This window comes from Blennius ocellaris (assembly GCF_963422515.1).
Source record: "Blennius ocellaris genome assembly, chromosome: 14".
NCBI classification, from domain to species: Eukaryota; Metazoa; Chordata; class Actinopteri; order Blenniiformes; family Blenniidae; genus Blennius; species Blennius ocellaris.
Window position 1 is genome coordinate 19,643,290 of NC_137663.1, and position 10,792 is coordinate 19,654,081.

Genomic DNA, 10,792 nt, shown 5'->3' on the forward strand with positions numbered 1-10,792 from the left:
GCAGCCACACAGCCATATCCTGTGTATGAGAGCTCCAAGGCTCACCTCTACTGTCATCACTGTATAAGAGAAGATCTGGATTTAGTATTTAATAAATACTCGGGGATATTGACATATTGTTGAGATGCATCTGTATGAAATAAAACACACACACACACAATTTTAATTCAATACAATGAGTCAAAACAAAAATAAACTATCTTCAACTTGAAAGAACTGAGAGTCAGAATACGCCGACTACTTACCACATTTTATTTCTCAAACATAACCAAGTGTACACATTTTCACAGTTCACATCTTAGTAGTGAATCTGTTTGAGATCAAATTTGACCAGTTTATGTTTAACAAAGAGGACATCTTGTTTTGTCCACTCTGAGCTCCTCAAGGTTGCAGAATAATTATTAAAAGGTGGCTGCATGCAGATTTGTGATTTAAACTCCTATAAGCAAATTGGCAAAACTTAGGTTCATATTACTGTTATGTTGGATGTGTCTTTCAGCATTTATTGGACAAAATATAAGCTCAGCTTCAGAATGGCCCTTCAGCTTGTGTTTGCTCCAAAAGTGTTAGTATTTGTTACTGTGCTGTACGTGTAGGATCCATGTTAATTTCTGGTTATTAGAAGACTGTGTCTGTAGTAACACCCAGAAAAAAAATCACAAGTTTAAAAGTAGTTTTATAAGTAAAATCCCCCACAGGCAAATGGTTCCTTGAATTTCATCTAATTCCTTTATTATTTATTGTGTATTTTACTCATTTTCACTTGCCAAATCTCATGTTGTCAAAATGTTTATGTTCTTTCATGGTTGCTTTTAGACTGCCATTCCACACATCACGCTCATATATTGTTATGTAATGTAGATTCCCCACAGGTGTTAGCACTCTGTCCTCAAAGTGCCCAGTCCTTGGTTCAAGTCTGGGTTGGGGTTTGTATGTGAAGTTTTTAATGTTCTATCTGTGCTTGTGCGAGTATTCTGCAGGAACTCCAGTTTCCATCCATCGTTAAAAAAAAAGAAGTGTTTATGGTTTATTCACCACTCTAAAATGCCCGTTGATGTGAATGTAAGGGTGTGTGGTTTTCTGTTCCTCTGTGTTTGCCCTGTAACCGACCTGCTCACTGTTCAGCCATCGTCTGCTGGGAGAGGCTCCAGCTTCACGACTGAGTCGAATAAAGTGCAGTGAAAGATTGATTGAGGCCTGGCTGTATGGTATCTATACTAATCACAACAAATAGAAAAAGAAATATTGTAAACACTCAAAGTCACTCAAGTTTTGATGAGATTTTTGTTTGAGTTGCATATTCCCAAAACTACTACAACAATTCAAGTTGCTGTCAGGGAAATGCTAAATGTGATGAAGAATATGGTGCAACACTGCCTGTGGTTGAGGCATTATATTGTGGTCTTGCATCTTTGTTCGTGTCGAGATCGACCTTCTTGTGAGTCAGTCTGGTCGCACGGTTCTTAAACGGCTTGTGTCAAAAACTTGGGTCATTATGCCTGACATGGCACTCGGCGTAATGACCATGAATGTGAAAAAAAAAGTGGCATATATCATAGATCATAATGAAACACTAAACACCTTTATTCAGCATTGACATTTTATTCTTCCATTAATCATATTGTACAGGTTTTGTAAGCAGTACCAGCTTGAAAAGCCACCAAATGCTTGTGATTATGACTAAATTCTATAATCCATGTTGAACCTTTCTCTTTTACACCAGAATGTATTTATACAGTGCGATCCATTTAAAGCCATATCTTCATGGGTGAGTGGGAAATGAGATGGATAGAGATGTGATGCAGCACAGCGTCACAAGGAAAAAGCTGAGTCACACATTAGAAGGAGAGAAGGTCTATCACTGTGGTGGGTCGTGCTCGGAGAGGGCTTTTAATTCTGCTGACTTCTGAAGCCGTCTCTACATGAACTCGTTGTAGAAAGTATTTACTGTCCCTTCAGGTGTCTCCTCCAGTGGCTGTCCTTTGCAAAAGGAAGGCACCACGAGGAGATCAGGATCCTTGATCTCGTTTTCAATATCCAGCATGCTGTGAGAGAGATTTTACAAATTTCACAATCATTATGTCTTTAAAGACAGTCATTGTAAGCTGTGTATCGACAGATAACGTCACTCTGGAAGCTGTTAGAAAATGGCTGGAGTGTTGAAAGCATTCAAATAATCACGAACCTGAAAAGAATCGTTGAGGAGTCCATGATGTAGATGGTGGTCACAGGCAAACATCCCATGGTTACAGACATGGAGTAGAAGCCTGAAGTCAAGTCAATAGAAATATCTGAGTTAAAATGAACAACATGGAAATGTGTGTCATATATTTCAAGGCATCCTCTCTACCTTTTTTGCCTGGTATGTCCCCAGTCCATACATTGGCTTTTAATCCCTCCCCCTCAATAGATGGATTTCCAAGGTTCACTGCTGTGAGAAACTTGGCGTCATCAGGAATATCCATAGGATGAATGCTGCACTGCAAAGCCTTTTTCTCGCAGCTCTGATTTTTGCTGTCAATCTCATAGAAAACCCCCTGCAAACACCAGACACAGGTTCAGGCATCAAAGTGCTCAACGACTTAATGTGACCTTTACATTGAAAAACCAAAATCCCCCCAAAAAATTTGAGATGAGTTACCTCTTCAAAAAACATCAGCACATCCAGGCCTATGGAAGTGTTGACAGGGTGGCTCTCGTTCGATCTGAACCGGAGTTTCTTGCCCATTGAATCGTAAGTGAATGCACCATGTGCTCTGACCTCACCCTTCAGGGTCATCTGGTTTTATTCGAAGGTGAATGTTGGGAGAGAATGAACGAGAGGGTTTTGAAATGCACATAAAAGTATCTGCAGAGTTGATTTGAAGAAAAAAAAAAGAAGAGAGAAACTCACCACAGTCATAAATCCCGTCATGTTGGGAGAATCTGAAAGGCAACGGATTTAGAGGAATTACATTAAACACTCTAGGTTACGGATGTAGACATCAATCTGTTGACTACACCAACTCAAAATGGAAGTGTAGCGATGAATGACAAACCAAGAAAGATTTTTTTAAAATCTGGTACGAATTCTTACGACAAGGATGATGATGGTGGTCCGCATGAGTGGTGGCAGTCAAGCACATGAAGACGAAAAGCGTAACAGCTGCATACATTTTCCTGGTCCGGAGGGAGTCACAATCTTGTGTAAGAGATGGCAATATACAACCTTCAGCTCATCTAGTAATATCTGAGTTTTCAGCTGCTTTTATAGGACAAGAGGCTGGCGCATGAAACTCCTGTTCTTGTGTAAGAAGGCCCAGGATGATCACGGCCCCCACTTTCAAATTCAAGCTGTATAAACACATCAGCCTTAATCCCTGCTGGAGCTGACCCCATGAAACATTTTGCAGGTTATTTTTTTTTTTTTAACATTTTTTTTGGTTTTGTTTTGGAGATGTCCTTAGATGCACCCCTCAGAGGGTCCCCAACAAAACAGATTGTGAAGGATCCATGTGGTTCATATGAGGTGAACAGAACACCGAAATCTCTGTTAATGTGAGTGTGATATAGTTTCAGGGTATGTAAACATGTCCTCTCAGCTCACTGACTTTGTATAAGTGGTCATGTTGTGCACAGTCAACTCCCTTTAATTCATTTAGCAACTCTACTTATTTTGGTTGTATTTTTAAGTAGAAGGCTGCACTTTCCAATGATATGTCCTGTGTTGAACTGGAATGCTAAACCCAAACTAAGTTTAGGCAAAAAAAAAAAAACAACAACCCCAAAAGCACTTTTTCCCACTTTTCCCATAATGCTACAGTTAAGATGAGGGACAACTCGAAAGAAGATGACATGACATATATGTCCGAAAACAAAACCAATGACGCTCTGTTGCACAACACCGACATGGCATTTACACACTTCTTAGTCATAGTATCTGTCATGCGGAAGAACCAAATGAAATAGCCACATCCTGGTATGATCTCAATCTATGTAAATTTAAGAACGTGTAACTCAGTCATCTTGGATTGATGAAATTTCTTCTTTCAGTGTCGAGGGGTTCTACCCAAAGAAGAACTTGCAATTGAGACGGTCATTTTGCGATACAAATGTGTATATTAAGTTTCCCTATACAAACAGGCTGAAGCTTGCATTCTTAACAGGTTGAAATCTATTTTAAAGAGGTATTTAAAGTTATGATCATTATTTAAGGTTTGGTCCACCTTAATAGTTCTCATGCCACAACCATGTACACTGTAAACCCGAACAAGCTCACAGAACTCAAAACTGTTTGTGTAACAGTAAATTACACAAGAATATTTAAGTGATGTTGTTAAGTGTTTTAAGTTAATATAATATAAATTATTTAAATATTATCTTTGAAAATTCAACAAGATCACTTAAATATTCTTGTGTAATCTGTTACACAAAATGTTTTGAGTTCTGTGAGCTTGTTTGGGTTTACAGTGTAGCTTCAGTTTACCAGTTTAAGGATGTTATTTATGAATATTGGCGATTCGTTGTCCACTGAGCACTTGTTTTGTTCTTCTTTTGTCACTCCATCAAGTCTGGTTCAATGTTCAGTCCATTTAGTTTGGTCTGGCATGCCAAATGCAATCACTTGCTGCAAAACAAATATACATACTATATCTAATATATAGACCTCAGATTTAATGTGAATGTTATAGGAGAGGGTCCAACCATCTCCAAAATTAAGTAAACCTTCATCTGGATGAAGTGAATATCAAACAAAGATAGAGGCTGTATAATAAACTAAAATGACAAGAGTGAACCATTTTCTATCGTATAACTATATTTTAAAAAAGATAATTAAAAAAAACAATAAACTTCATAAATTAGCAAAGACACAACACATTTTAACATCTTAATTTTGAAGTTGTGCAACAGATTAAAGAGTCTTGGCCAGCAGCCCATGAACCACCCATACCCTTTCCATTATTCCAGTGATCCAAACAAAACAGGTCCTGGGGAGTTTAAATCAGATCAAATGCAGCGGCCAGGTCCACAAAGTGTTGTTGTTCAAACCTCTCTTTGTGCAGCTGTCTTTTCCTCAGACACCAAACTACTCCTCTTATGTTGGAGCTTTAGAAACAGCTCGTGTTAAAACGGGAATATTTTATTTTCTATTTTTGTAAACATGTTTGCAAGCATTTATTTAATTTGTTTGGATTATTTGAATTCCTTAAACATCCTAAATGTCCTCCTCACATTTTTAGTGGTACATTTTCTGATAAAATGCTCCAATGCAATTATTATTATTATTATTATTATTATTAGTAGTAGTAGTAGTAGTAGTAGTAGTATTATTAGTATTATTATTATTATTATTATTATTATTTTTTAATTATTATTACTACTAGTAGTAGTAGTAGTAGTAGTAGTAGTAGTAGCTTAATTGCTACAGAATAACAATAAAGTACTATTCTATTCTATTCTATTCTTTTTTTTTTGTTTCTATCTCGATTTTTTTTTTTAAATATCATGCTAAGAAAAGGCATGACCTTGAACCCCAGATTCTTCATTATTAATGTATTTGCTTTGAAGTTGTTGTTTTGGCCCATGCACCAAAAAACCCCAGAAAGATTCAAAACCATTGTAGGCATATATCCTGTATAATTGATATTTTTGTTCTGGTTAAAATGTGTCAAGGGGCTTACTATGACAGTTAAGGACTACTAATTTTAGTTTTTCAACAGGTAAAAAGACAACAATGAACACATGATTAACAAAATGCTTCATTTCCAATAAACCAAATAGGAGAACCAGGATTCAGCATTTCATTAAATGGTGTCTTTGAAAGATGTAAAACAGGAAGGAAATGCATAAGAAAACTTATGAGGGTGGTTGAAACCACAAAATGGATGAGACAGAAAATAGACTAGATTGTATGTACTGTATCACGTGGGAAATTTACCATTAGTGTTTGAGGGGAATACAGAGGGTAGAGGTAAAGAAAATGAGGGAAGCCCTTCTCAGGGAGGACCTACTTCTGCTTTTACTGACCGCATTGTGATGGTTCAACAGTAGATCAGCAGGTCTTCTTTTTCATAAAAGAAAGTCAGCTTGTTTACAAACTGTGATTCAGCTCCTGATCTGGTTTTTCTTTTGCCTTGCAGTTTTCTAGTTTCTCATGACATTGTTTTTATGCATATCACTGTGTATATCTTCTGTTTCTCTGAAAGTCGATAAACATGTGTTTCGTTTTATACCCTGATGTTTGTGCGTCATTGACGTGCAAAACATGCAATAAAAGTCATTTTGTTGTCATTATTTTCACATCCACAGTTAACATACACAATGCAAATTTACTAATACATCCCCACAATTGTCTCAAAATGAATGTAGATCTAGTATATCCTCAGAGTGCAGGAGCCCAGTTGTTGTCCCTGCTCACAGCCCGGCATTAATTTTTTCCACTAGTTACATCAGAACATCAATATTATGAGTTGTCTCCTCTAATACTCCTCAACATTTTAATTATATATTGAATATTACGAACGGAAAACTGTACCCTTAGGAGAACCAATTTTAGAGCAGAAACAACATGATTCTGTCAACTTCGATTTGATTGCATTAGTAACTTGTTGTGTATATGAATGGAGGGGATTTATGATTGTTAGGGGACACTTTGGTCAGCTCGACCCTGTAGTCCGAACCAAATGGATTAAGCTCTGTCTCTTTACTTGATATTTGAAGTGCATTCTTTTAGAACCACTCTTAGCTTTTCAGCGATTTCAATTATTATTAGTTTCAGATAGATCCCATTTTAGTCGTGGTCGTCGTGACCTTTTTAAGCCCAAACAATATTAGCAGGGTTACAGCTGTTCTGCTGGTTGCAGCAACTTAACACTGTCAGTTATAAACTGTAAATCAGAAACAGAACAACTTGCAGGTTTTTTTTCTTGGCTGTTATTCGTCAGCATATGGAGTGAACTTTGAAACCTCATAACAGTAGCCCTATGCTCCTCAGCTGTGCGGCCCAGTACAGCACGAAGAGACCGTTTTGTTCTTGGCTGCTGCCAAACCAGTCAACATTATGCCAAAGTGACACTACTACACCAAAAAGAGGTAGGTGGAAACCTCCAGTGGGTTCCAATTATGTGGAATTACCAAGATTTCATAAAGGTGTTCAAAACAAACTACAAATGACTTGGTTTATTTGGCACAAGAAAAAAACCCAGTAAAACATATAATTTGCCATGTCATGTTTTTTTTTTTACTGATCTTATGTTTTTAGACTTTAGAAAACATTTCGTGCTGTCAATATTGATTTTCTGCTGTGGTCTAAATGTTTGATTAAAAATAGCCTAAAGTTAATCTTTGAACTTCAGGTCATATAATGACATTAATTCTATACATTTGCAACAATTTCTTACATGTTTTATGCAGAATGGTTAAAGTTGAATGTGTTTTAAGTTTCCCACAGTTAGGATCAGTGTATGGAATTGACTAAAAATTGCATTAAAAACTTATCGAAAGTGTTCCCAGGGAGAATTGAGCGATAAAGTTAGGAGACAGATCATTTCAATGTAGGGCATTTGTTGTAACATCATGATTATAGAATGAAAGACCGCATAAATGATATATTGAATTGTTGCTCTGCTTCCAGATTGTCTGATGTAGTAGCTGTAGTTTAAAAAGAAAAACACATGCTTGTTATGGTTCGAGTATAAAAGAAAACTTTATTTCTTCAATGGCCCAAATGAACTGATTAAAACCTTGATTGAAATGACATTCAGGTTAAGTTGATGGTAGAATATCCTTCTGTTTTACTTCCTTTGTGTTGGATGACTTCCCATATGCATTGGGTTTATCCCTGGTTGGGAAGACACCTCCCAACAGTTTCAAACCCCTTCTCTTTGTTGGGCAATTATCTAGAAAAACAACCTTTTTCTTCCTGTCTAAACCAAAAGCCAAAAACATCTATTAAGTTTGGTATCATTCATTACTGACACTTAGAGCATAGAAGTAGAATAGGATAACAAGATAGAAACACAGGTATGCTGAGCATAATAATAATAATAATAATAATAATAATAATAATAATAATAAGAAGAAGAAGAAGAAGAAGAAGAAGAAGAAGAAGAAGAAGAAGAAGAATGTTAATTCATCACCACTCAATTACTATTTTAGCAAAATAGACTGATGAAAATGAAATATGAATAAAAAAAATTACAATAGGCCTAAGAAATGACCATGTGATCAATAAGTAATCTCTAAAATAAATCCAGCTAATTAATACACCTTTTCTCTTATTCGTTGTTATTGATGGGAAAGAAAAAGTGTAGTGATACATTACAACCGATAAAACACATATAACAGTAATTTTGTTGTTATCAAATCACTTTCTTAAACATCATAATCTTATTAAAAATGAAAATGTGTTATATTATTTTCAAAAACAAATCTAGTTTAGTCTCTATATACTTGCTTTATATCATTGTAAGCCACACAATTAGTCTTGATGCCCATTTTGAGATTAAAAAGAAAAGCAAATCCTTGTTTTGCATTGTGAGATTCAGTGAAACTTCATCAGTCATAAGTGCTCTACCTCATGAGACTCAGGCCAAGACTAAACTTTCAGAAGTTCCAGATTTTTGTAGTTTTCATAAATTTTCCATGTGATCATCTCCGCTGTCATAGCTGGGTGAAAGATGGCAGACATGAAAAACATGAACCATATTTTTAAAAATGCTTCAACTAATCGAGTCATGCATATTATAACTTAATAAGTCACTCATATGTGATGAAATGTTTACAACATATATAGATTTTTTCATTATCATTATGCTAAAATGTTATTGTGAAATTGGGATTAGATTATGGAAACAACACCACAACTACAAGGATAGAATCTCTTTATCAGGACAAATACCACGATAACACATATTTCTTTTTTTTTTTTTTAAACAACAAAAAAATTAACTCCCTTTAAGAAGCAAAAGTGCTGATATGATTCGCTTGTCATGAATCATCTTCCTAACCACAATCTGCCGAAACAGTGTGAGTAACAGAGAGCGAGAGAGCGAGAGAGACAGAGAGAGAGAGCGAGAGAGAGAGAGAAACAGTGAGAGAAAGGAAAACATGAAAAAACTCCAGTTTGGCCTGAAACTGAAAGCGAGCGCATGTGCAAAGATGTATATAAATTCTATGTCTGCCTCATGAGAGCTTTAATGTATCTTGCTCCATTGGCAAGCACAGCTCTCTCAAGGCCTCAAGGTAAGACTCATTCATGCTCATATATATATATATTTGAGTCTTTCTTTTTTTCTTTCTGTGTTCATCATTCATATCTCATGAAAATTCAAGCAAGTCCAGATGCTGGTTAACATGATCTTATTCAAGTAATATTAGTGTTATTGCAGTGTGGAGCACAGGCGTACAGACTTTAGTTTGATTGTTGTTGTTAAGTGAAGGATAACAATAGATACTTATTAAAACACTGTAATGCTGTGAGAGAATAGGAAGCATGCTGACTCAACAAAACAACTCTATTGCATCAATAACACATGAAACTGACCAGTAATCGAGAAACTCCTCTTCATTTATTTCAACAGGCAAGTGCTGAATAAAGCAGGAGATATAACGACTGAACTTTGGTGCTATATGTTTGGGTTTCAGGACAGTCACACAGGCTTTTTGTGGTTTGATAAAATGTTAAATGATGAAACTAAAGAAGTCACTTCTGCTGCGTGTCTCCAATGAGTCTGTTTTATGAGAAAGAAAACAAAAGTATATGAGGGGATTAACAGTGATCAATGATGAGGTGCAGTGTTGTGTTCTGACATTACCAGTAGCCCTTGTCTCAGGCACACTGCGTCAACTGTCACCCTACCTTGTCATGACACAGAGGCAATACCAGAAACAACAGACCATTAATGACGGTCCTGGTTCTGTGTCCTCCAGATGACTCTTTGGTGGCAAGCCCTCATCGTCTGCTGTAGCGTGTTGAGCTGTGTGGAGGCCTCTCCTCTTTCTCCGGTCCTCCAGTGGAATAAATATCACAGCTCCTTTCGCCTGACAAGATCCACAAGAACTCGTGTGCAGCAGCTGCTGAGTAAATATGTGAGTTGCAAGTTTTGCGTAGTCCTTGTGCACCTTCAGCTACAGATTTCCCTTGAAGTACAAATCTTTATTCATTGTTCTGCTTGATTTGATAGAAGGAACAGCAGTTGGGGAATAAAGAGTTTGAAGACAGGAGCAGGCAGTTGAACGACCTGCCGTCCCTTTCCACAGACTTCTCCCGGTGGCTGAAGCTGACGGTCTGTATGAGTCTCTCAATACTATCTAAAAAAAATTACATTTTCTATTTAAATTTTGCATCCTCAAAGTTCTCTGAGAATTTATGCAGTATTTTCCCCAATTTCAACTAAAAATAGAGACAATATCACTGTCAAAATATCCGCTCTTGCAAAGCGTAAAAGCTCCAAACATTTGTGAGGAATTCCCCTTTTAGACATTCAGGCACAGCGGCGGGGTGGTTGCGCAACAATTACATTTTGTAATCGTGTGGTTGTCTCTTGTTGCCTGCTCAGGACTTGACGAGGCTGCATGCCGCTTTCCGGGACATGCAAGCCTACTGGAGTAAGTTGGAGTGGAAGAGAAAACAGCTGGAGAAGGAGGAGAGCGGGCAGATGAAGGTGCAGGCGGCGGGAAGCGCTTTATCTCAAAACATCAAGGACATTCAGCTGGACTTGGAAGACCTGATGAACCATGTCAGCAGCCAGGTAGCTACAGTGATGTAATCCACCAGTGATTTATGGCACACCAAAGGGAAAAATAAACACAA

The 10,792-nt window shown here is 37.0% G+C and overlaps 1 protein-coding gene across 1 annotated transcript; it reads right to left on the reverse strand.

The window, feature by feature from the left end:
* Positions 1–1,918: 1,918 nt before the first annotated feature.
* epd (ependymin) lies at positions 1,919–3,155 on the reverse strand (the record flags this gene model as incomplete). The annotated part of the gene is made up of 6 exons (XM_080509016.1): positions 1,919–2,045; positions 2,186–2,267; positions 2,351–2,537; positions 2,642–2,779; positions 2,894–2,925; positions 3,077–3,155. 6 exons carry the CDS (start codon positions 3,153–3,155, stop codon positions 1,919–1,921), a joined length of 645 nt encoding a protein of 214 aa, XP_080365142.1.
* Between the last annotated feature and the right edge of the window lie 7,637 nt (positions 3,156–10,792).